Source organism: Phoxinus phoxinus (genome assembly GCF_949152265.1).
Source record: "Phoxinus phoxinus genome assembly, chromosome: 1".
NCBI lineage: Eukaryota > Metazoa > Chordata > Actinopteri > Cypriniformes > Leuciscidae > Phoxinus > Phoxinus phoxinus.
In genome coordinates, this window is record NC_136876.1 from 24,359,132 (window position 1) to 24,386,287 (window position 27,156).

The window sequence follows — 27,156 nt, forward strand, 5'->3', positions numbered from 1 at the left end:
AATTTTAATTCACATTCTTTCGATTCTATTTCCAATTTGTTTTTACATTTATTATTTGAATGTAAATCAGGTGTAATACATGTAACATTTTCTAAAACTTTCTCTCTATAGTTAATTTTTCTAAGTAAGTTAACGAGTTTAGCTTCGTTTGATCTGAGGCATTAAAGAGTGATAAAATGGTATTAAAATGGACTGAATTTGAAATCGGAGACTGTTTCTTATCAAAAGTAGCAAGTCTCAAAACCTCACTTATCAACTATTTATGTGTAAAATGTTGTATTTATTGATATAGACTACAGTCTGACAATAATGTACTGTATATAAAGCATCTATCTATCTATGTAATATATATATATACACATACTAATTATGTTGTCTGGAATGTTTTCAGTCAACATGTTAAGAAAGAAGATAATAAAACCCGAGCAGGATGCAAAAGAACACATATTGTCGGGCAAAGACAAAGCCTTCATTGAGGGACGACAAATCAACACATTCAAAGGTAAATTGTGCACCACAAGGCAATTTGACTATGTTCAGACTGCAGGCAAATCAAATCATAAAGTAGGCATGCACTTGTAAGAATGAAAAGTAGGCCTATTGCTGGCAGTCTGGACATGATCTTTCACATTCACACATTTTACCCTTGGGTAAGCCGCTCATTTTCATAAAGGTTAAGAGATGGAAAAAAAAAAAACTTTAAACAATTTTTTTATTATTATTATTTTAAAATAAATACTTAACTATGTATACAGAGAATAATGTTTACATTATTCTCTGTATACATAGTTAAGTATTTATTTCTATTTTATTTTATTTGTTGTACCTAATTTGGTTACAACCAAATTCAACTAGTAGACTATATCACAGTGAAAACCAATGCTTGATTTTTTTTTCTTTCTTGCACCTCATATTACATTACACAGTTTTACAGGATTTAACTCTTTAAAAGGATAGGTTGGTTAGCTGTGTAACATATAGGTGCACTTGGATTCATGTTTTATTTGTATTATTATATATTATTTTGCTCTTTTAGGGAGAGGTGTGTTTGCACTTGAGCACATTGAACCATCCACCTTTGTTGTTGAATACCGTGAGATTCTCTCTCAAAGTAAACATGTTAAAGATGTTCAAGGCAACTACTTGTTTGACTTCACATGGAATGGAACACGTTATTGGTAAGCTGGCTGTTTCTTTTTTGGTTTATTTATTTATTTTTGGTTCATATTCAGAGCAAACTAGTTGCATGTCATTCTAATAAAAACAGTTATGATTGCGATTGAGGTCAATATTGCAATTGGAATATGCAATTGTGATATAATAAACAAATGGTTTCATGAGTCTACTTGCTTGGATCTAAAGCAAAATACACAGATTAGTGATAATTCTGAAATGTGTATTTCTCAACTCAAACTAGCAACAACAACTAAATGATTGATAACATCGAAGCCATTGATGTCTGGATATAAATTAATCCACCCCCATTAAAAACATTAATTATAGCCATCCAACATTACAGTGATTCCATCATTTCAATTGAAAGCTATAATAAAAAATAAAAAAACATTTATTAGACTTCATTAAATATAACAGCTTTTAATTTAAGTGAACTTCAAATAATCCTCACATAAACCCATAATAAATGTCATATTTACCTGTGCCCTTCCTGTCTTTCAGGTATACAGAAATTTTATAAAGTTATCAAACATAATAAATAGACTAATCCTTATTAAAGCTACATAAGTTCTTTAGTCAAGAGCAGTGAGTAATTTTCTCTGTCCCCTTTGTTCTTTGATTAACTTTACTGACAGAAAGCTTTGGCTGCTGGCCCTTTAAGAGCAGCCGCTGCTGACAGAGACGCGGATCTCACATGCGCCTCATTCTCTCACAACTCTATACCTCCATCATAAGACTGCTCTTATGTTATGAAGATACTCGACAAATGACATTTTGGCATAATTGTGTGTTATTGTTCGTTCAAGCGCGAAAGAGAACTATTTCTGGCGCGTGTCTTTCTATGAGTCACAGTCGGACATTCAGCGCTAGGCTTGGAAATCGGTTCCAAACGTTCCGATTAGGGATGCAAATTATCGATTAATTCATTAATCATTAGTTGATTGACATTATCGATCGATTAACGATTAACTGATAAGCGGCTATTTTCCTGAGAATGTACATTTCTCACGGTATCAACAGTGTCTTTAACATAAAAAGCTAAATATTGCTTATATACTGAACAAAAATGCATGTTATGTTGCTCAAATTATGTTTTATTGTAACAGTTGGGATACGGTACAGAATGGCATTTATGTAGTTTAACAAAATAAATTATGCACAGAAAATTAAAATACATAAAAAATAATTGTGCACTGGCTCACCTGTTGCAAACATTAAGCAACATAAAATAAATGTTAAATAAAAATCTATATGAACTACTTGAAAAACTTGAAACATTAGCAGCACTTATTGATGCTTGGTCTGAGAAAGGTAACAGTAAGATTACTAGACCTGGAAACTTCAAATATAGAACTGAAGGGATGTCAATTTTCACAAATTCCCATGATCGATCGTAATTTAAATTAACGATCAGTTATGCGTCTGCTGCAGTGCATATGGCCAACAGCATGACAGGGTTTGTTAAACACGCTATGTTACTCACCAAATGAATGAGAATGGCTTTTAATCCAAATAAAGGGCTAGTAGGATTGTAAAATGTTTCGATGTGAATGATAATTAAATTAAATTAATTATTTAATAATCAAATATAACGACTAATAATACAACGTGTCACTCACCAACGCCGCCTCAGATGCGTGCTTGCAGTGTGTTACGTTAGACGTGCACTGAAACGCACTGAAAACGGCAACTAAACCCAATGAATTCACAACGATTTAATAAAATAGTGTTCTGATGTTATGTAATATGACAGTCCCAAATTAATCATCGTTATTATTAGTCGTGCATTGCTGCTTGAGCGGCGCGCGCTGAATGAATAACCGTTGAGCACTTTGCCAGCGCGTTATTTAACTCAAAGAAGCGCAACCTATATGAGATTAGTCCGATATATACAAAATAAACATTATATTACAAATTATATCTGCACAAAATGACGTGAATGCACAAGTGAACTTGAGTTACGTGCCATTCAGAATGACTCATGTTGTGGACACGCTCTTCCTGGAACAACGTGACACGGCAACTAAACCCAAATACTTCACAATGTTTTATTACACTATTGTTCTCTTTATAATGTTATGTAATATGACAGTCCCAATAGTCATTATTAGCCGTGCATTGCCGTTTGAGCTGCGCGCGCTAAAGATCACGCTTCAACAATTCTTAACCAAATGCATCCAATATGAGATAAATCAGATATAGATAAGCGTACACATAATAAACTATTACAACTTACATTTGCACAAAACAAAAGGCTGCGAATGCACACGAAAACTTAGTCATGATGGTGTAAAATAGTCCCAAACATAACTCCGACGCGCTCGCTTGTGTTTCGCGGTTGAGCAGCACGCACGCGCATGAACCTGCTTAATCGATGATCGATAAGTTTGATCAATTAATGTATTATCGACAATTAATCGATCGTCGATTAATAGTTTGCATCCCTAGTTCCGATCCATCGGAATCGTACACGTCCACACGTTAACGATTCCACTAACGATTCCGAATGTTCCTTTCCATTAGGCTGGGAGATAAATATATTTTATTGATTAACTCGAATGTGTAGTGTACGTCGATATGTTTGAATGAAAATCGGTTTTCTCTTTAACATCCGCCGACGCTCGGTCTGGGCTCCCGTAGTTCCGAACGCGCTCAGCGCGTTTGCCATAGAGATACAAAAACAACAAAGCAAATGAACTCTTGGCTGCACAAGCACACCCTCCAAAAACATTTACAAACTTAATCTGGACGCAGGGCTGCCAACTCTCACGAATTCACCGTGAGACTCCCGCAGTTGTCACTTTCCACACGCTCTCACGCCACACATCCATTTTCTCACGCAGAGAAAGCACCGACAGAGAAACGTACGGTACTATTGACACTATACTAGAGAAACTAATTCTCAGCTCTCAGATTCTGTCAATTTAATTACAAAATTCAAACAATAAACACCGTTTTGGTGCTTGTAAATTGACGTGACAGATTTCAGTTCAAGCGGCACGTGAGCCGATCATCTGTTAGGCTACTACTAAGTTAATAGTAGCCTAAATTAACTTAAGTTCGAATGATCAATAAGTTATTTGAAAGATACAGTTCAACTTACCGAAATGTAATAAAATCGATCAAGTGTTATTCAACCTCAGAAAGAGGTCCATAAACACTAAACAGCTCAGTCACGTAATGTTACGTTCACCGGAAAGCCATTAAATAATCACAGCACGTAGGTAGACTTAAAAAATTGTCTGTTGAGAGGAGTATTTTGCTAAATATAATATATTACATATTTATTATATTTTTACCTATATCATTAATATATTATAAGGTTGTCATAAAAAAACACATTTTATTATAATTTGAGATGCTATTTTTAACCTTTAATAATAATAATACCAGCTGACAGGGCTCTGCATTAGGTGAGATTATTTTTGTCACGACACGCACACACAGGGAATTAGAGATCCAAGCGCAATGATATTTATTGGGTAATCCGTACTCACGATCAGTCCAGGCAGGGGTCAAATACCATGTAAGCAATCCAAACATAAAAATAAACAAACGACAGGGAAACAGGCTCAAAGCACAACGGAAGTGTGGGGACATTATACAAGGACTCCGTGACAAACACTGAAACAGACAGGGTATATATACACACAAGTGCAAACAAGGTGACGAGACAGCTGAAGGAAATGAACAATCAGTGACAGACAGGATTATGGGAAGTGTAGTGAAAATGCCTAGACACCGTGAAAACTGAGACCTCTAATGTTAAACCCAGGGAACCACCAGACACTGTGACAATTTTGGGAGGAGAAAAATTAACATATTAACGCATCTACTGTACCGAATATTTATCCAAAGGAATCGATATTGAATTAAGATCAGAATCATTGTTTTAGAAATGTTTACTTTTTTTTTAGAAATTTCAAAGCATTCAACTTCTGTATTGATATTCCACACTTGGTTTTCATTCTCTAAAACCACTTTAAATGAGACATTCAAAGCCAACAACTCTCAAAGCCACCCTGTAAGTGTTCAGCAAATAGTACAGGAATCGATATGGGAATCGATAAGGAATCGCATCGATAAGCAGACTTGACAATGGCATCGATATCGATAATTTCTTAACGATGCCCATCCCTATTCAGCGCGCTCTCTTTTGACTTGTCTCGCATGAATGGTTTTAAGCAATCGCATGAGAGCATTATCATGTAACACTAGCCAAAGGATGACAAAAAATAACAGATGCTGCGTTAATTGCGTACCAGCCCATTGTTTATTTTACATAAAATCTCAGCATTTTGCGTCATATAATTGCACAGGCTTGACATCGCGATTACGATTGCGATAAGATTAATCGTGCAGCACTATTACAATAGCAGATTTGCTATGGTTCTCATAACATGAGGAACTTATTAGTTAGTGATAAATAATCAATAACATGGTTATTTTTCAACTGGGGTATTATTTTTTTACCTTAAGTGGATCATCTGACCTATTAAATTCTTAGGAAGTCAAGTTAACTTTCACAATGTGTATTTGAATATAGGTTAAATAGGCCAAGGTTAGCCTAACCCAAATGTTCAGTTAGAACCGTATGTTTCAGTGTGTGTCTATGTTTTAAGTTTCTTACTGCACTATTTTTATCACAGCATAGATGCAACAAAAGAGTACGGTGGACATTCACTTGGACGACTGGTGAATGATCCAAATTGCAAAGTCAAGACAATCATTGTTGACGGAAGGCCACACCTGTGTCTGTTTAGTATAAGACATATCTTTCCAGATGAGGAAGTCACATACAACTATGGGGATTCCTCTTGGCCTTGGCGTTTAAGGGTGAGTCTCTTAAAGAATTTATCACTGAAAGTCAACCATGTTCTGTATTTCATGAATGTTAGTTTTTTATATGATGCAGATTATTTTTAAAAATTCTGCATGTCTGCTTTGTGCACGACGGAGCAATGAAAGGGACACTAGATATTTAGACTTTGGTTGATACTAGAATTAGTTGCGGTGACCAATTGGCAAACATCCTTGCCTCAGTGTTGTACCTGTCTTTCTCATAATTACAGGAATTGTGTGACGAGACATCAGTGGCTGTGACTGAATGCATTGTGAATCCTTCTTCATCAGTGAAACAGAAAGTAAGTGAGCGCATGTTCCTTCATTGTTTTCTTCTCTTTGACACAGGCAATGTTAAGTGTAGGATGGTTGGGCACCATACTAGACTGGTTGACGTGGACTGTCGTCTTAAAGACCCTGTTGTGACGTCTCAAATTCGAGTAAAATGTACCTTGCTCGGTTCATTCATTTTCATAACTCGTGCGTTGGGGGATGGGCATGACACTGACCTGAAATGTAAGGACAGTTCTCCACTACGAGGACCGTCATGTCAGGGATAGGGTTTGAGGAAAAGATGTTGCTTTGGGTATGTGTCGGCTGCTTCTTTATTGTGGATAAGCTGTAGACCCAATATGCACACTTTTCAATCTGGATATGCTTTGTGACTTTCAGTCACAGAGATGTAAACTGTTAAGGCCCATTCACACTAACCATAACTGTGTTAGGGTCCAACCAGCAGACGGTAACGTTCTGTTTATTGTGATCGCATCTTTGACTGCCGCTTATATATTGAAGCATGTTATAGCAGAATTGATTCCGATTGGCTGTCAATTAAGCAATGTATCGCAATACAAAAATGCAACAATATATATTGTGGATAGTGACAATATGTATTGTGTATAGGACACCCAAAATAAAAATTACTGTTTGAGGGGAAACAATCAAGTTTACCGAGTTTTAGTGTCAATACTACATTAAACTACTATATATATATATATAATGCAGTGGGGGAATATTTGTGGGTCCTGATAATGCTAAATGTCTTTTGTTACCAGTGAAAAGTGGCCTACATTAATTTAAATATATCTAGTTGGTGACAGAGTGCAAGCATATTTGTCTAAAACAAATCCATCCATCCATCTTCTTCCGCTTATCCGGGGCCGGGTCGCGGGGGCAGCAGTCTAAGCAGAGATGCCCAGACTTCCCTCTCCCTAGCCACTTCCTCTAGCTCTTCCGGGGGGACACCGTGGCGTTCCTAGGCCAGCCGGGAGACAGTCTCTCCAGCTTGTCCTAGGTCTTCCCCGGGGTCTCCTCCCGGTGGGACGCGCCCGGAACACCTTCCCGGGAAGGCGTCCAGGAGGCATCCGGAACAGACACTCCACCCATTTGCATTAACCCTTTGAGCCCGACGGCATCGTCCACGACGCCACACGACTCCTCCGATAAATATTTATATTATTTGATTGATTTTCTTACCGTTTTTTGCAGCAGAAAGCTAACGAGCTAGCCGTCACGGGGGTGTCTTTGGTGTCTTTCTAGCCTTTACAGAAGTTTTTCTATCCAGCCTGGAACTTGTGCGTCCTTTCAGAGTGTTTCAGCAATAAATCCAAACGCTTATATCCAAGTTTTATCCACTTGATGTCCATAATTTATACATTTTCTGTCATTTTTGCTAGCTGCCATTTTGGATATCACGTGATTCTTTGCGTGAGGTTGTTGACCAATGACAGGCTGATCCGTCGTCCACGTTGGTGTGCGTCATTACGCATGAACCAAGGCTGATATTGTGGAGAGAGAGACGCACGGCACAGTGGTTTCGAGGGGAGAGAGAGAGAGACGCACAGAAAGACGCGAGTTTTGAAGAATATACAGAGAATAATGGATCGTCAGAGATTGAGAAACATGGATCTAAATCAAGCGCTGGCCTTTTTTGATGCCATGGAGGATGATGGATTTTCTGGAGAAGAGAGCTTTTTGACTCATGAGGAACTAGATTACCAGGATGGTCTAGACCCTGCTGAAGAGTAAGTTCCATTTATTTATTTACTGTAAAAGTATATTAAAAAAAAAAACTAATAAAATAAAATAATAAAATAAAATTTCTAAATATGTAATAATAAGTTCTGTAAAAGTAGTATTTCGTTTTCTATGTTTGTTACAGAGTAGTAAGAGTTGTGGATTACACTTTGTCTCAGCCATTGTTTGTCTGAGTTTACCTAGAGATACAAACAAAGGATAGTGGGGGGTTGGTCACACCTTTTAGCTGTGGAGAGAATGTCTCAAGGATGTTGTAGTGGGGGGTTGGTCACACCTTTTGGCTGGGGAGAGAGTGCTCATATTATAGCTGTGGTGGGTTGGGGGGTACAGTAGCAATCTCAGCCATTGTTATCTTATGTGAGAAATCGCATACAAAAACACTAATTGATCTGATATGTATGATCTAATATTTTGCTTTATTTGTTTTACAGTCATGATAATGAAGACACCAGCCCACCCACCCGAGCCAGACAGGAAAGCTCCCATTCTTCCGCTGAGGAGGGTCCTCCCACTTCTGCTGCAGCATCCCAGCCTTCCACTTCTGCTGCAGCATCCCAGCCTCCCACTTCTGCTGCAGCATCCCAGCCTTCCACTTCTGCTGCAGCATCCCAGCCTTCCACTTCTGCTGCAGCATCCCAGCCTTCCACTTCTGCTGCAGCATCCCAGCCTTCCACTTCTGCTGCAGCATCCCAGCCTCCCACTTCTGCTGCAGCATCCCAGCCTTCCACTTCTGCTGCAGCATCCCAGCCTTCCACTTCTGCTGCAGCATCCCAGCCTTCCACAACTGCTGCAGCATCCCAGCCTTCCACTTCTGCTGCAGCATCCCAGCCTCCCACTTCTGCTGCAGCATCCCAGCCTTCCACTTCTGCTGCAGCATCCCAGCCTCCCACTTCTGCTGCAGCATCCCAGCCTTCCACTTCTGCTGCAGCATCCCAGCCTCCCACTTCTGCTGCAGCATCCCAGCCTCCCACTTCTGCTGCAGCATCCCAGCCTTCCACTTCTGCTGCAGCATCCCAGCCTCCCACTTCTGCTGCAGCATCCCAGCCTCCCACTTCTGCTGCAGCATCCCAGCCTTCCACAACTGCTGCAGCATCCCAGCCTTCCACAACTGCTGCAGCATCCCAGCCTTCCACTTCTGCTGCAGCATCCCAGCCTCCCACTTCTGCTGCAGCATCCCAGCCTTCCACTTCTGCTGCAGCATCCCAGCCTCCCACTTCTGCTGCAGCATCCCAGCCTTCCACTTCTGCTGCAGCATCCCAGCCTTCCACTTCTGCTGCAGCATCCCAGCCTTCCACTTCTGCTGCAGCATCCCAGCCTTCCACTTCTGCTGCAGCATCCCAGCCTTCCACTTCTGCTGCAGCATCCCAGCCTTCCACAACTGCTGCAACATCCCAGCCTTCCACTTCTGCTGCAGCATCCCAGCCTTCCACTTCTGCTGCAGCATCCCAGCCTTCCACTTCTGCTGCAGCATCCCAGCCTCCCACTTCTGCTGCAGCATCCCAGCCTCCCACTTCTGCTGCAGCATCCCAGCCTCCCACTTCTGCTGCAGCATCCCAGCCTCCCACTTCTGCTGCAGCATCCCAGCCTCCCACTTCTGCTGCAGCATCCCAGCCTTCCACTTCTGCTGCAGCATCCCAGCCTTCCACTTCTGCTGCAGCATCCCAGCCTCCCACTTCTGCTGCAGCATCCCAGCCTCCCACTTCTGCTGCAGCATCCCAGCCTCCCACTTCTGCTGCAGCATCCCAGCCTCCCACTTCTGCTGCAGCATCCCAGCCTCCCACTTCTGCTGCAGCATCCCAGCCTCCCACTTCTGCTGCAGCATCCCAGCCTCCCACTTCTGCTGCAGCATCCCAGCCTTCCACAACTGCTGCAGCATCCCAGCCTCCCACTTCTGCTGCAGCATCCCAGCCTCCCACTTCTGCTGCAGCATCCCAGCCTCCCACTTCTGCTGCAGCATCCCAGCCTCCCACTTCTGCTGCAGCATCCCAGCCTTCCACAACTGCTGCAGCATCCCAGCCTCCCACTTCTGCTGCAGCATCCCAGCCTCCCACTTCTGCTGCAGCATCCCAGCCTCCCACTTCTGCTGCAGCATCCCAGCAGCTGCCAGGAATAGGCTAGAGGATGGATACCCGACCCGAGCCCGACGGGACCCGCCGGTACCCGACGGGCCGGGCCGGGTTCGGACAGATATTTAGAATTGATGTTCGGGTTCGGGTCGGGCTCGGTCACATCAACGCGAAGGCATTGAACATTTTAAATTTAAAACAGGTTATTATGTAGGTAGCCAATGTGCCTGATGCTTTCACTTGATGCAAACGTTCGTTTTTGTGATTAAAATATATGTAAAATATTACCATAACATCTGTCTTCCTTTGTGCGGAAATTTGTTTATGTAGCCGTGGGCCGTGACAACGAAACACGTGCATGTACGCCTGTGTTACGTGCGCTTGTTGCTCCGCGCGGTGACACGCTCATCTATTGACATTTCTGAATCTCTTCCTTAAGTTGCTTAATAAAAGCGGGCTTTCCACACAAACAAACGTACATGTGTCATTAGTATGAGAATAAAAAAACCGGAATTTTAACTTTCGGTCTCGGGTCGGGCTCGAACATAAATATCTGTATGCCTGTCGGGCTCGGGTCGGGTTCGGTTACTGCTCTGTCGGACGCGGGCCGGGCTCGGACAGAAAAATTCGGCCCGATCCGCACTCTAGAATAGGCCATGGACGGCTGCAGTCACGGTCTAGAGGGAGAGCGCGGTCAAGGTCAAGATCCAGATCCGGCAGCTTGAGGGGTCGACAGAGTCCTGAATCCACAAGGTTCGAGATCTAGATCACCACAGCCAGCAGCCCCAACTCCATCATGGAACAGTAAGAGTCAGCCAGACATCCCTCCAGTGCCCAAAAGGTTCGTCCCAACAATAAAGCCAGGACATCAGCTCAGCCCCACATCCATATACACACCATTGGACCTTTTCAAACTTTTTGTCAGTGACAGTGCAGCAACCACTTTGTGTAATAACACAAACACAAACGCTGCAAAAAAAACATTGCCAGTGGCAAAATATATTCCTGGAAAAAAATTAACTGTTCAAGAATTTTTCCAATATTTAGGACTGACTTTCTTTTTTGCACTGGTGAGACTGACAAATATCCGGGACTACTGGAGGACAAACACCATTTTCAGCCAACAGTTTCCCCACTCAGTGATGGCACGTGACAGGTATCAGGTCATTTCCTGGAACATCCACATGAGCGACCCTGATGAAGATGTCCACAACGACCGGAAGAGAGGGACACCAGCTTATGACCGGCTGTTTCGTCTGAAGCCCCTTTTAGATGACATCAAACATGCATGCAGAGCATTTTATCGCCCACGGCAGAACCTTTCAGTGGACGAGAGGATGGTGGCAACAAAGGCTCACACTGGCATGACGCAATATATGAAGGCGAAGCCAACTAAGTGGGGCTTCAAACTTTTTGTGCTGGCAGACAGCAGCATTGGGTACACTTTAGACTTTGCTGTATACACGGGGAAGTCTGTGTTTGCTTCTGGTGTAGGACTGGTATACGACTCGGTTATGTCCCTCATGAACAAATCATTCCTAGGGAGTGGCTACAATGTGTATGTAGACAACTTCTACACAAGTCCAAAGCTATTCATGGATCTCTACAGCATGAACTTTGGAGCATGTGGCACCTACAGGGACAACAGACGAGGATGCCCCCGCACAACCACAAATGCCATGAACAAAAAGGATCCTAGGGGCACCATCAGGTGGATCCGTGACGGCCCTCTGGTTTTCGTAAAGTGGATGGACACTCGGGAAGTCTCTGTCTGCTCCACAATTCACCCGGCCTTCTCTGGCAACACAGTTCAGAGAAGGGTAAGAACTCAGGATGGAGGCTGGAACACGAAATCCATTCCATGCCCAACCCCTGTCACTGAATACAACAAGAATATGGGAGGTGTTGATCTTTCTGATCAACTCATCCAATACTACTCAGTTCACCAAAAACCATTTCAGTGTAAAGTGGTCCTTTTCGTGTTACACAGGACCAGAGACTAGTTTTCCCTGTGTGCTTATCTGCTGATATTTCACATGGTCCGAAACGGTTTAGATTGTAGGCCTGGAATACATTTTAATTGTTGCTTTTTACCCCTCAGGAAAAAGCCAAATGAATCAGGATGAAACTGAGAACTCCAGAGGTATTTAAACATTTGGGTATATTAAAGTTATTTCATGTATATACATATAGGTGTATAGGTATACATATGTATGTTTGTTTGTTTGTTTGTTTGTTTGTTTTACAGAGACCAAATTGAGGAGAATAGTGAAAAGGCCATGGAGCCCAAATGAAGTGAATGCTGTCATGAAACATTTCAGAGTCCATATTTCAAAGGGACACCTTGCAACAAAGGCAGAGTGTGAGCAGTGCAAGACTGCTGAGGACCCTGTCCTGAGAGAAAGAACGGCCCAAAATATAAGGGATTTCGTGAGGAACCGAGGTTTGATGTTGAAAAAGAAATTATCTTAGAGTTCTTCGAGAGATCAGTGTTGCCTTCCATTAAAGGTTGTATCAGCGATTTTAGGCCCAAAAAAGGCCCAAATATAAATGATCACATTCATCTAATTTTTCCTAACGATCCGCTAGCTGCCCGCCCCATAAGTATGCCGTCCAAAAACCGCGTCTCTGTAGGCAGCCTAGGCTCTGAGATCTGCACACAAAAGGTGGGGGTGTTGTGGTTTGAGATTTTGCGGTGATTGGTTGGAACACTGTTTATTTTGGTTTTGGTGGCTGGTGAAACCCATTGTTTTTGTGTGCAGATCTCAGAGCCTAGGCTGCCTACAGAGACGCAGTTTTTGGACGGCATGCTTATGGGGCGGCAGCTAGCGGATTGTTAGGAAAGATTAGATGAATGTGATCATTTATGTTTGGGCCTGAAATCGCTGATACAACCTTTAATGTCTGGGGGTTTTGTTCTCTAAAGTGTTGTTGGGCCAGAAGAGTGTTCAAGACATCCTTTTATTTACTTTTATTAAAACACTGTTTTGAAAGAAATTTACAAATACATGCATTTACTGGAAGGCAATTTAATTTGGTTTTATTTCCAGTGTGTTGCTGTGGTCATTTTGAGGCACACTCCCTCATGCACTTTAGTCCCATAATGGTTAGAGATGTACCGATCACAATTTTGTATTGTAATCCAATTCCGATTTTTACGAGGTTGACCTGCCGATACCGATTTTAGCCGATTCCGATTTCATTTTTTCTAACCACTTAACAGCACACACATTTATTTTCTATATGTTTTTTTTTATAAAACACCATATACTTCTACCCAAACTGAATAATAAAAACAAGTTTAAATGGGTGAATTTTCTATAAATATTTTTGAGTCTTCATTTTCTTTTCTGACATAGCCTATTCCAGTTCTTGTTAAAACACACTAGACATGCAAATTCAGTGCATTTTTGGCACTTTTTGTGTGAAATCATATTTATTTTGCACCTCAAAAAAACTGCTTTCACTTTAATTGAGTTTGAGCAGCGCAGCAAAAATAGACTCTGCGCTTCACTGCTGCTCACGCGACGCTCCTGCTTGACGCTCACGCTCTGCTCCTGCTCCCGGTGTGATGCACTCATTGATTAACATGCACGCCGAAAAAAATACGCGCCTCTCACGCTTGCGGTGTGAAACTGACGTAATTCATGAGGTTTTCTACATGTGCGTTCCGTGTGCACGTGTGATGCTGATGTTGCGCGATGTTAATCATGCAGCGCCAGAGTGCGTTTGACCGGTATAAAATCGGTATATGTCAGACTGACTGGCCGATCGCCGGTCATGGCCGATCACGTGAAAATCGGCCAATTCCGGTCCCAAGCCGATCAATCGGTGCATCTCTAATAATGGCCTTATTAGACCTCAGTTGTTGAGCCTTTTTTTACCATTTGCAAAATAAAAATTGCCCTTTTCAGTTTAATTTTGTTAGTTTTTATTGGCTGTCTAGTTGCATTTCTTCATCTAATTGTCCTTTAACTAGTCTTCTATGAAGTGTAAAACTTGCTGATCTTTAATCCTTTTCTCCAACCAGGTTCATTTTGCACCACGTGTATATGTTGGTTGATATAGCAACAGCACATTGTAGCACTATTTCCTTAGGTGTGCGTATTACTTTTACAGGTTTAGTGGCAGCAAAAAGATGCACAATCATTTGTGAATTCACTCTTTAACGTAGAATAGTTGATTTGGTTTAGTATGGTTAACTCTAATACAGGTACTCCTGCTATGTGTGGAGTTAATCGTGATGTCCATTTAAACCCAGTTTGTCCTCATAATCAAGGGTTAGTCGGGTGTTTGAGAGTGTGTATGTGTGTGTGAGAGAGGTCCAGTTAAATCCAAAATGTCCTCATAATCAAGGGTTAGTTAGGTGTTCGTGTGTGAGAGGTCCAGTTAAACCCAAAATGTCCTCATAATCAAGGGTTAGTCAGGTGTTTGAGTGTGTGTGTGAGAGGTCCAGTTAAACCCAAAATGTCCTCATAATCAAGGGTTAGTCAGGTGTTTGTGTGTTTGAGAGTGTGTGTGTGAGAGGTCCAGTTAAACCCAAAATGTCCTCATAATCAAGGGTTAGTCAGGTGTTTGAGTGTGTGTGTGAGAGGTCCAGTTAAACCCAAAATGTCCTCATAATCAAGGGTTAGTCAGGTGTTTGAGTGTGTGTGTGAGAGGTCCAGTTAAACCCAAAATGTCCTCCTAATCAAGGGTTAGTTAGGTGTTTGTGTGTGTTTGAGAGTGTGTGTGTGAGAGGTCCAGTTAAACCCAAAATGTCCTCATAATCAAGGGTTAGTCAGGTGTTTGAGTGTGTGTGTGAAAGGTCCAGTTAAACCCAAAATGTCCTCATAATCAAGGGTTAGTCAGGTGTTTGTGTGTGTTTGAGAGTGTGTATGTGAGAGGTCCAGTTAAACCCAAAATGTCCTCATAATCAAGGGTTAGTTAGGTGTTTGTGTGTTTGAGAGTGTGTGTGTGAGAGGTCCAGTTAAACCCAAAATGTCCTCATAATCAAGGGTTAGTCAGGTGTTTGTGTGTGTTTGAGAGTGTGTATGTGAGAGGTCCAGTTAAACCCAAAATGTCCTCATAATCAAGGGTTAGTCAGGTGTTTGAGAGTGTGTGTGAGAGAGGTCCAGTTAAACCCAAAATGTCCTCATAATCAAGGGTTAGTTAGGGTTGTGTGTGTATGCATGATTCATATGGTTACAGATGTACAGTTAAACCCAAATGGTCAGCAATGTTCATTTAGATAATAATACCAAGTCTTGAACAATCTTCTCTTTTCACATTAACAAAACCCAAACCCAATCAACTGGAAATATTTAGCTTTATTCAAAACTATCTTTAGACAAAACTTCTTAAAATCTAATGAATAAATTAAGACTGACATTCAAGGTTCAATTATGAAAAATACTTGTGGGTGAATGCATTTGTCAGTGATGGTTAAATAGTAAACTCTCCTTTTGGTTTTTTATTTTCTTAATTTTTAAAGCTAAAATATTTCCGTATTTCACTTTCCCTCTTCTCTCTTCTCTCTTCACTCACTTCACACCTGTTAAATCTCACATTACAAACTCAGGTTAGTTTTCTGAAATCTCTCTTAAAGTTTAAGCCAGGGTGAACAATTGCTGATAATTTCTTGTTTTGTTTTTCTATATGCTGGTATTGAAACAAACTTAAGTGATGTGGCACTCTCATGGGTAAAGTTAGTCCAGGTTATACCAGGTTAGTCCTCATAATTAATGGTCAGATGTGTGTGTGTATGTGAGTGATGTCCAGATAAACCAGGGTAGTCCTCATAAGTCATAATTAAATCAGGAAACGCCCACTCCTGCCCTGTCCTTACAGTGCTTTAGTTTGTCAGGTCTTCATATTACCAGACTGTTTCATTAGAATTAAATTCTGAGCAGTCAGATTTTTACCCCATGCCATAAGGAGCAGTTTAATATTTTTTATTAATGTCTATGACAAAGGGAAAGGTGGGTCCCCATAAACCAGGATGGATCTTTTTAGGGGGAAAAGTCCTTATAAAGCACCCGTACCAGTATGTGTGTGTGTGTGTGTGTGTGTGTGTGTGTGTGTGTGTGTTTGTGTGTGTGTGTGTGTGTGTGTGTGTGTGTGGTAGATGCTGTAGGCTTGTGCGTTATGTAAATAGAAAGAGGGATGTTGGCAATGCCTTTATCCAAACTCCAAAAACTCGCACACTCATACACATTCACATGCAAACGTAGTGAAAAACATGTGCGGTGGGGTCCATTTTTACGATGGGGTGAGTGTTCTTCTGCTGTAAAATGAAGACAGAAATATTTTAGATTCTGCACTATTTAAGTAATCAAAAGTACATTTTTGACATTTATATTTTTTGTCAAAAGATTTCAATTTTAAAATAAATGCTGTTATTTTAAGCTGTCTATTCATCAACGAATCCTGTAAAAAATGTATCATGGTTTCGACAAAAATATTAAGCAGCACAACTGTTTTCAACATCGATAAATGATAATAATAATAAGAAATGTTGAGGATCACGTGACACTGAAGAGAGTAATGATGCTGGAAATTCAGCTTTGCCATACATTTTAAAATATATTACAAATTGAAAAAAAAACAGTCAAATCAGTTCAGTCTTGGTGAGCAGAGACCACAAAACATTAAAGGGATACTTCACCTCTGTAAAGATGAATGTGTATTTAAAATGGGTCATTTATGTAGTAGAAATGTGAAATTATTTTTGAATTTGGAGCCTTCTAGACTGAGAAAAGACAGAAAATGTATTTGTGGCTCATGTGGATGAAAGACAACAACTCCCAGAATGCACTTGCTTCGCTGCCCCACGAGGCCACTCCCAAGCCACTCCTACCGGTAAGAGAGCAGTTAACCAACAAGGCTAGGTTACTAGTGAGTCTCCGTGACAAGTCTGCCCGGGATTTCGAGATCGCCAAAAAGGTCACCTTTTGCGCTACAGTCGCCATTCATTATGTTCACTGTGGCGAGCAGGACGAGACTAAGGGCCGCGGGAGAATGACACGAGGCCGGTGGCGTGATTACTGATGAGCGGCCCCAGTGAGACGCACCGGTCTTGTATCTCTCATAGAGGAGCGGGAATTTTCTTAGCAATGTTAAAACGCACATTAACCCATCACTTGTTTAGCGCTCATGTAAACACTACATTCAGATTCACCAATCGGAAGATAGTTAGATTGAAACAAAAGGTGTGCATGTAAACAATGAATGGCGACTGCAGAAAGCAAAAGCCGAATCCCGAACATTTTGGACGATCTTGACAGCCGGACATGTCCGGGAAAAAGAGAATGGTAACCCCTACTCAGCTTTCTCCACAGAATAAGAACCTGTTAGCTTAGCTTCCAAATAAAAGAAGGCTGACACTATTTGTACATTCTGTGCGTGAGATCCCACCCACTATGGGCGGGTTGAAAACATGCGGATCTAGCGCCTTCTACTGGCTGTAGTTTTTAGCCTCTGGCGATGACAAAAAAACATTTTTTACAGACAAAAAATACATAAATCTCTTGTCTCAGGGAAATATGAGGGAGGGAAGCACGGTAATTTGAAAATACTACAGGTTTTTTACTGATACAAAGCTTAATGCTAAATCCTGAAGTATCCCTTTTTTAAAAAACTGTTGTTTTCATTGTTTTTGACCCATGTAATCTTGTAAACAGTGTGTTAAGATTTTCAAGTAGGTCTAACCGGTAAATATTCACTGCACAGTCTTCACTGCATAAATTATAAATTGAATGTAGATTATTCCTTATTAAAGTTACAAAAGTTATTCAGTCAAGAGCAGTGAGTGATTTTCTCTTTCTTTTGATTAACATAAATGACAAACAGCAGGTTTAATAAGCTGCTGTCACTTTAAGACCTTTGACAGATGCAGATCTGGCACATCCTATTTTCTCACAACTCATCTAAGACTGTGTGACGAGGATACAAAATGGGAATTTTGCATGATTTTGTCTGTTCAGGTTTGAAAGAGAGGCGGCATAGTTAGTTACTGCCTTTGTTTGCTCAGTGTATTTAAGCCCTCAGTTTCAGTTAGTTCCTTGTCCTGTATTGTTTACAAGTGTACATGGTTGTGATTCCTCCTAGTTATTCTCATGTTAATTGTGTTTATTCTTAGATTCAAGATCTGTTCGAGTATTTCCTTCGTTGTGTCATTACCGCCATCAACCCCTGACACACACACACACACACACACACACACACACACACACACACACACACACACACACACACACACATAATAAATATGTATTATTTTAAAGTATATTAAAAATAGAAAACCATTATTTTAAATTGTAAAATTTCACAGTGATATTTTTTTGATCTATATTTTTAAACTTCTTTCAAAAACATTAAAACTAGTAATGTGTGTGCGTGCAGGCGTGCGTGCGTGCGTGCGTGCGTGCCTGCCTGCCTGTCTGCGTGTGTGTACACCATATAATTCTACCATATATATATATATATATATATATATACACACCGATCAGGCATAACGTTATGATAATGTTAGGATTTGAGCGAGTTGACAGGCCAAATTGTGATGGCTAGACGACTGGCTCAGAGCATTTCCAAAACTGCAGCTCTTGGTTTTCCCAGTCTGTAGTGGTCAGTTTCTATCAAAAGTAGTCCAAGGAAGGTACAGTGGTGAACCAGCGACAGGGTCATGGGCGGCCAATGCTCATTGATGCACGTGTGGAGCGAAGGCTGGCCCGTGTGGTCCGATCCAACAGACGAGCTACTGTAGCTCAAACTGCTCAAGAAGTAAATGCTGGTTCTGATAGAAAGGTGTCAAAATACACAGTGCATCTCAGTTTGTTGCGTATGGGGCTGCATAGCCACAGACCAGTCAGGATGCCCATGCTGACCCCTGTCCTCCGGCGAAAGCACCGACAGTGGGCACGTGAGCATCAGAACTGGACCACGGAGCAATGGAAGAAGGGGGCCTGGTCTGATGAATCACGTTTTCTTTACATCAAAAAGAATGCATCGTGTGCATCACTTACCTGGGGAACACATGGACAGCACGCCAAATACGCATAGAGCTTTTTATCTAACTATATAGTGTGAACTCATGAAATGGCACCAGGATGCACTATGGGAAGAAGGCAGGCCGACGGAGGCAGTGTGATGCTTTGGGCAATGTTCTGCTGGGAAACCTTGGGTCCTGCCATCCATGTTACTTTGACACGTACCACCTAAGCATTGTTGCAGACCATGTACACCCTTTCATGGAAGCGGTATTCCCTGGTGGCTGTGGCCTCTTTCAGCAGGATAATCCTCCCTGCCACAAAACAAAATGGTTCAGGAATGGTTTGAGTAGCATAACAACGAGTTTGAGGTGTTGACTTAGCCTTCAAATTCCCCAGATCTCAATCCAATCGAGCATCGGTGGGATGTGCTGAACGCCTGCTGACGGGTCAGGGCTGTTTTGGCAGCAAAGGGGAGACCAACACAATGTTAGGAAGGTGGTCATAATGTTATGCCTGATCTGTGATATATAAGTATATATATGTATGTGTATGTGTATATGGTCTCGTTCTCTGACTGCACAATCCTGTAATGCATTTTCTAATATGTATCTGGAAGAACATCAACCTCTCACCTCGGACTCTGTTCTGTCCCACTTGAGTGTTGATGATAAAGTGCAACTGTTCAATAATAGATGTTGTAATATTTGAGATGTTATTACACCTCGAAAGCTCCCTAATCGGAAATGCAAATCCCAACCATGGATAAATAATGATAAATACTTGTTACACAATTTTCAAAAGGCTGCCAAGATTGCAAAGGCGAAATATTTATCGGACATCATAGTCCAAAATTCTTACTGTTCTAGAATTGTATTTTCAACGATAGATTCCGTCTTAAACCCTCCGACCCAGATATATCCAGAGGTTTCATTTCCATTATGCGAAAACTTTCTTAAGTATTTCCTAGATAAAGTTAAAAATGCACGGGTTCAATTATCTACAATGTCAAATTCTATTCCAGACCCCATATTATTCACTACTCAGTGGAGCGATTTTGATCTAGTCTCTTTACAGACATGTAAAGAAATCACTCTAAAATTAAAAACCACCTTTTCTCCCCACGATGTTTTGCCCTCACGATTCGCAAAATTATTTTTGACACCATTGGATCTGATCTAGTAATAATAATTAACAACTGTCTTTTGAAAGGGACAGTTATAGATTGCTTTAAATTAGCTTCAGTGTCACCGATCCCTAAGAAACCTTCGCCTGATCCTTTAGTTTACTAAAATTTTCGACCAATCTCCAACCTGCCGTTTTTAAAAAAAATTGTATTTACGCAGCTACAAAACTATTTCAGTCTGGTTTTAAAACCTTACATAGCACAGAGACTGCCCTTTTGAAAGTTTTTAATGACATTTTAATGTCCACTGATGCTGGTAACACCATGGCTTTAATAATGTTAGATCTCAGCTCTGCGTTTGATTTTGTTGATCATGGTATCTTCCTGTCTCACTTGGAGCAATACATCGGTTTAAGAGGTACTGTACTCGACTGGTTTCGGTCCTTCTTGTCTAACAGAAGATTCTCTTTAAATATAGGGAAGCATTCTTCTACTGTAACATATGTTAAATATGGTGTCCCTCAGGGTTCAACTTTAGCACCGTTGCTGTTTTCTTTGTACATGTTACCCATAGGTTCTATATTTAGAAGATTTGGAGTTTCTTATCATTGCTATGCCGACGACACGCAGCTTAATATACCATTTAAGCGCAATGACAATAAATCAATTTATGGACTGCCTTCAAGAATTGAAAGCATGGCTCAATAATAACTTTCTCCATTTGAATGACGACAAAACTCAAATAGTCCTGTTTGGGCCAACCGAGAAAAGTGATTTGAGTAATATTGACTTGGGTTCTCTCACTTCATATCGTTCATTTGCTGCGAAGAATCTGGGTTTTATATTGGACAGTGGCCTAAAATTGAACAAACAAATTAATACAGTTGTCAGTTCCAGTTTTTACCATCTTTTTACCCCCACTACGTTCACTGCACTGGCTACCTGTTCAGTATCGTATTGAATTTAAAGTCTAGTTGTTTGTGTATAAAGCTTTAAACAATCTCGCTCCTCAATACCTTACTGAGTTGCTTTTGGAACACAAACCAGTCAAGATAGCTCAGATCACAGACCTGTTACGAGTACCCAGATCCAGATTGAAATGCAGGGGTGACAGAGCCTTTGCGATAGCTGGCCCCAGGTTATGGAACAAATTGCCATTATACATCAAAACAGCGTCCACAGTGTCTGAGTTTAGAAGTCCTTTAAAAACATATTTGCACTCTTGTGCGTTTAATGTTTTGTGAAAGTTGATTTAAATTTTTTGGGATGGATCTAAATATATCTTGTACAGCACTTTGGTCAACCAAGGTTGTTTTAAATGAGCTTTATAAATAAAGTAAACTTGAAACGTGCGTGCGCGTGTGTATACAGTATATGTGTGTATATATGTGTGTAAATGTGTGATGTGACAGAAATACAGCACGAGATGCCAGCTGGACTGGATTTTGGAGCTGTGTTTGAGAGGAAGAGAGGGAGGGAGATAGACAGAGAGGCAAGAGAAGCGGATTCTGCTAATTACACCTCTTTGTAAATCATAATTATGCCTTTCAAATGTTGTCAGGAAAGAGAGGGGGGGAAATCTCATCTTTCTGTGTGTTTTGTGGTCCACTACATTCATACACCAGCATACACTGTGGCACCATCTGAATTCAAAGCTTTGTCTGTTTGAGGCAAAGAGCATGTGTGTGATGTTCATTGTGTGGATATATGTGTTTCTAGTTGAATATTATGTGCGTGGAACCACTTGAAAAATATGTCTGCCTTTTCAGGGCGTGATGGTCATTTAATTTGAGCTCCATTGAGTTAGACAGATTACACACTCTCACACAGACAACTATTTGGAACATGAAATGTGATGGAATGGGGTAGGATGAGACTTTAGGACTGAAGCATCTTCACTGAAATATCTCTGAAGTCTTTGTGTTTTAAAGAAGTAGAGAATTAAAGGGAAAATTCACCCAACAATGAAAATTCTGTCATCATTTAATCACACTTGTGTTGTTCAAAAACGCCTTGGACTTCATCTTCTGTGAAACACGAAAGAGGATGTTAGACAGACTTTTTTCCCATACAATGGAAGTGAATGATGACCGAGGTCTCTCAAGCTCCAAAAATGACTAAAAGTAGTCTGTATAGAACTTGGTATCCATATTCAAATTGAAGTTAAACAGTAAATCAGTATTCCCTGATAATCTTCCATATTCACGTATTCAAATTTAGTATGTTGTGATTGTTATGAGTCACTGGAGAAACAATGGCGTTATTTTGTATTATTTATATACTTATGTGTATATATATATATTATACATATATATTTATATATATAATTTATTAAAATTATGAATTAGCTTTTATTTTTTTATAGTTTCAGTTTTATTTTGATTTAAAATTATGTTATCTGCTTCTTTTATATATATATGTCTGGCCCACCCCTAGTATCAAAGGCGACTCTGATATTGTTTTGGTTCAGTGTAAATGAACATGAACTTGTGCCGCTCTAAACTACGTCATTGTCATGACAACCAAAAGCACGCCTGTCTCAGCTCAAGTGGCGAGAGAATCAAGAAGTGGGAGACAAAACAGGCCTAGCTCCATAATGTTTTAGCCAAAAAAATAAATTAAGCCAACAAGGGACAATGAAGTAAAAGAGTCCTGTACTTACATCGTGAAGCAAATGACAGAGACGTTTGTAATCAATTGTCTTTCGTCATTTGTAAACTTGTGATAAAAAGTGATAAAAATGCACTCACTCCTTTTTTCAAATCCCCATAAATCATAAGCAGTGTCTCCCAACGACCTGTTTTCAGCCATGGGGCTGGTGTGACATCACAACAGCCACAGGCCCCGCCCACGAATGTTGACAGACACTGTCGTCTTAACATAGAACCGCCCTGATCGAGTTCACAGCGAGTTGTACACACCCGCTATTGCTGCACTGATGAGAATGTCTCCTAAGCGTTGTAGGTGTTGTGTGGCTGGATGTATTAATCCACATAGCTCTCTCTATTTACTCCCGAAATCTGAGCCAGCCGCTGAAGACGAGGTTGATTCATTTTGTTTTAGAAGAAAATGCTCCCTCATCTCTACCGAAATTCATTTATGTACTTACACACTTCTTATACTCTGTTTACTCAGCTCTCACGGTGATTTTCTGAGGTAAAACTGACGCTTCTTTTGTGTGATGAACAATAAACTTTATTAAACTCATCAGTATATTTATGGCCATCATTCGGACGGGGTCCGCTACAGCAGGCTTGTATTAATAGTTACAAGCAGATGACAAATACCTTATAATTTATAACTTATAACCGTAATTAAACTAAACTATACCTGTTCCGTATTTTTAGTTATCGAGTTTTATTTCTTTGTTTACTATTTATTTATTTTTAAATTCATTTTATAACACTTCGTTAAAACTGTAGTTTTAAAATAGTAATGTTCAAACTGTTATTTCCCGCAATTTTAATTCCTGTGTAAATGCATTTATGCCGCATCAGAGAAACAATAAACATTCTGTGTAAAAGCACATTTTGTGATTTTATGCTGCTTCAGATTTGATTTCTGTGCTGCTTTTTCTGTGTAAAGATGCCTTTGGAATATAAAGGCATGTGGTCACCATTCACTCTCATTCTTTGTATGAAAAACCACATCTTTAACATTCTGCTAAACTTATTTTTTTATGTCACAGGGAAGATGGAAAATCATATATAATATTTTTGACCAGAGGATTTCTATTTGTATGACATTTAATGTGGCACCACATGATTTTTGAGAAAGGCCTTTAAGAAAGGCCTAATCCTGACAGTCTGAGCATATCTGTACGTGTGTGTATGGTGAGGTATGTGTGTTCACTTGCTCTAATAAATTGTCAGAGCTATGATTAATGTTGCACTTCTGTGAGTTGAAAGCTTCAGTACACACACACACACACACACACACACACACACACACACACACACACACACTCCCACACAGAAATGTGACAGTTTGACGTAGAATTAAATGACTGATATCAGGCCTCCGTGATGTGTGTGTGTGTGTGTGTGTGTGTGTGTGTGTGTGTGTACACACTACACTGATTGATCTTTGTGGTAGGGTAAGTATCTATATGCTCCTAGATTTCAGATTCAGCCAACTGGAAAATGAGAAACCTCTACATCCCCGCTCCATTAGAAACATGATATCCCTGTAGACACACACACACACACACACACACACACACACACACACACACACACACACACACACACACACACACACCATTAAAAATCCCATATCCCATGGTGTCCATTTCTCTGAGCGAGACACAGCCAATGTGGGCCAGTCTACACTGGAGTATGTGTGTGTTTATGTGTATGTATTATTGATCAATACCTTTTTTCTCAATGTACTTATCAATATTTATCCATATAATCAGTCATGTGATAATCTGGAGAGCTATAGGTCAAGCAAAGCTAATAATAATAATAACATTCTTAATATATAGTGTAGCCTACTAGATTGTATAGATAAATATACCCAATGGAATTTGAAATGGTTTTTTTTACATATCAATTTATATGGTTTGTGGTTTATACTTCTGACAACTTTGAAAGTTTGTGTTGACATTGGGAAGGTGGTCATGCAGTGTGACGTTACGTCAGGGTAAATTAGGACAGGGGTAATGTGGTACACTGAAGCGCTGTTGAGTAAATGTCTCACACCTCTGCATATATATCTTGTCATCTCTTTATTAATATGAAGTAATAAAAACGACATAATTCTATATATATATATATAATTCTGTAATTTTTATTACTTCATATTAATAAAGAGATGACAAGATATATATGCAGAGGTGTAAAGTCCAGAGGTCAGAAAGTAAAAGTCCTGCCATATGTTTATTCCACCCATGAACTCAGTCAGCTGATTTCTCTAATTAGTTCTGTTTCCTGGCTGAAAAACTGATAATTAGCAAATCCAGGTGATTGAACAAAATACTGAGGAGGACTTTTAAAACCTGGACTTTACACTTATACACTTGTGTGTGTATATATATATATGCCAGACGAAAGTATTTTTTACTAGTTTTAGCCCGACGCAGTTATCAATTTTGCATCCTGCGCCACGTTATTTAAATGGCAAATGCATTTGCGCCCATGGGTGTCTTGCTCTATAAATGAGGTGTGTTCAGGTGCATTGTTTGCGCGTTGCTATTTTGAGGCAACTGAAATAGACTGCGCCATTGACCAACTTGAAACCTGGTCAATGGTGCAGTATTTTTTTTTGTGTTATTTAAAGGGCGCATTAGTAATATGCGCCTATAGGCGGGTAATGCACTCTGCTTATTACACACACAGGGACGCGCAACAGCAAACAAACTTGCCAAATATTTAGAATAAAAGGTACAATGTACAATTACAATGTAAAATATTAATATTGTGTACATATAGATATGGTGGAACCTGGCTTGTCCCGTAGATGGTCTGCTTGCGCGCTTACGTGACCTCGCGCACGAGCAGATCTGTTTCCTCTCTGGAAAAGCGTTCAGTCTTTTCGCTTGCAAATTTCGCCATGTACATAGCGAATCCGCCATGGCACGAGTGCAACTGGCTTTTAAAGGGAATGGGAGATGAGACTCTGGTTGGTTTGTTGCTCGTTACGCCCAAAACCCATTACTCAATAATAATAATAAGAGAATAGGGATAACCCTTTTAGACCATGCGCCAGGACCGGGTACTGTCTTTCAACATACTTTCCGATAATCATGCATGTTTTTCTAGATATAATTTGTATTGAAGTGGAAAAGACTCGCGCTGCCTCTGGAACTGAGGCGCTACAGTGATCTTTCACGTCCCATTTAAGAGTGTCAAAACGGCATTTATTGTTTGAATTTCGCGATAAAATGGACAGAATTTGAAAGATGACACTTTGTTTCTTTTTAGAAGTAACAAAGCACAGAGCTATTTGTGATTATTGGATGAGAGGCGCTACAATTAATGTTTAGTATCATGAAAAACTGCAGACCTGGCAACCCTGGCTTGAACTATGGGTGATTCATAGGGTCAAAGAGAGCCTGCTTTTATGAAGCTGTTTTAGCTGTTAATGCGTTATTGTCCCATTAACTTGCCCTAAATTCATCACAAGATATTTTCTTCACACATAGTGCGAGTTGCAGTCGGCCGATTCTGATTATTGGCCGATACATCGGTGCATCTCTAGTTGATAATGAATGTGCATTTTTATGAAATACTCTTTGAGATTTAAAAAAAAACCTTATCAAGTAATCACAAACAACTTGAAAATCATGGAAATGTATTTTTCAAAAAGGCAAAAAAAAGAAGATAAATAACTGTAGTCAATATCAAAAAGTGGCCCAATTTATGTGAATTTACACCTTACGTAAAGATTCAGATTTCATAGAAATCCTCTTTTTCTTGCAATGTTAACTGTTAATACTGAATAGGTCAACCAATAATCCTGATCAGATCAGTCACTGTGTTTTTGTGTCATTATAATGATAAGTTGAAACTCATGTGATTCTGGTTTACTGAACTGTGAGCCTAAGTATCTCCCCTCTCTTCATGGATCATGGTGTTTGTGCACTAGTTGCTTGATTTAAATACTCTCCTGTCATTGGCCTGCACATTGGTGATTTTCTCTAATATGTGTTAGTTGTTGTCTTTGCTCTTCTCAGGTACGACTGCTCAGGGGAGCCCCCTGCTGGCCTCATTACAGGTGCAGGGTCGCCCGCTGCAGACCCCTCTGGACCTGAAACACTTCCTGCCCTTCCGGCTCAGTGGCTCCTCTCCCCTCAGCCTGTTCCCCAACTTCAACACCGTGAGTTAATCAACATTCTCGGTTTTATTTTCTAAACCTCACCTTTCCAGATGTGTCATCATTTAAAGTTAACTCCGAACATTTTAAAGGCGTCGCGTTGGGTCCCAAATGTCAGCTCTAA

The 27,156-nt window shown here is 40.4% G+C and overlaps 2 protein-coding genes across 10 annotated transcripts in view; both read left to right on the forward strand.

The window, feature by feature from the left end:
- LOC307004430 (histone-lysine N-methyltransferase set-1-like) overlaps positions 1–14,038 on the forward strand; it is a 15,217-nt gene extending 1,179 nt beyond the window's left edge. The window contains exons 1-6 of one of the 2 annotated variants that reach the window (XM_079623661.1): positions 1–502; positions 1,037–1,178; positions 5,826–6,012; positions 6,249–6,320; positions 12,223–12,264; positions 12,370–14,038. The exon at positions 1–502 is cut by the window's left edge and continues 854 nt beyond it. In XM_079623661.1, coding sequence (XP_079479787.1) covers positions 370–502; positions 1,037–1,178; positions 5,826–6,012; positions 6,249–6,320; positions 12,223–12,237 — 549 coding nt within the window. In that variant the 5' untranslated portion in view covers positions 1–369 and the 3' untranslated portion in view covers positions 12,238–12,264; positions 12,370–14,038. Of the gene's footprint in view, positions 503–1,036; positions 1,179–5,825; positions 6,013–6,248; positions 6,321–7,694; positions 8,081–12,222; positions 12,265–12,369 lie in introns of those variants that run through there. The other variant, XM_079623660.1, reaches the window with a different exon arrangement.
- The window catches only part of znf385c (zinc finger protein 385C), a 114,155-nt gene that overhangs the window by 61,186 nt on the left and 25,813 nt on the right, over positions 1–27,156 (forward strand). For all 8 annotated transcript variants that reach the window (XM_079623605.1, XM_079623603.1, XM_079623601.1 and 5 more), the window contains one exon: positions 26,893–27,035. In XM_079623605.1, the coding sequence (XP_079479731.1) occupies positions 26,893–27,035 (143 nt within the window). The remainder of the gene's footprint in view (positions 1–26,892; positions 27,036–27,156) is intronic.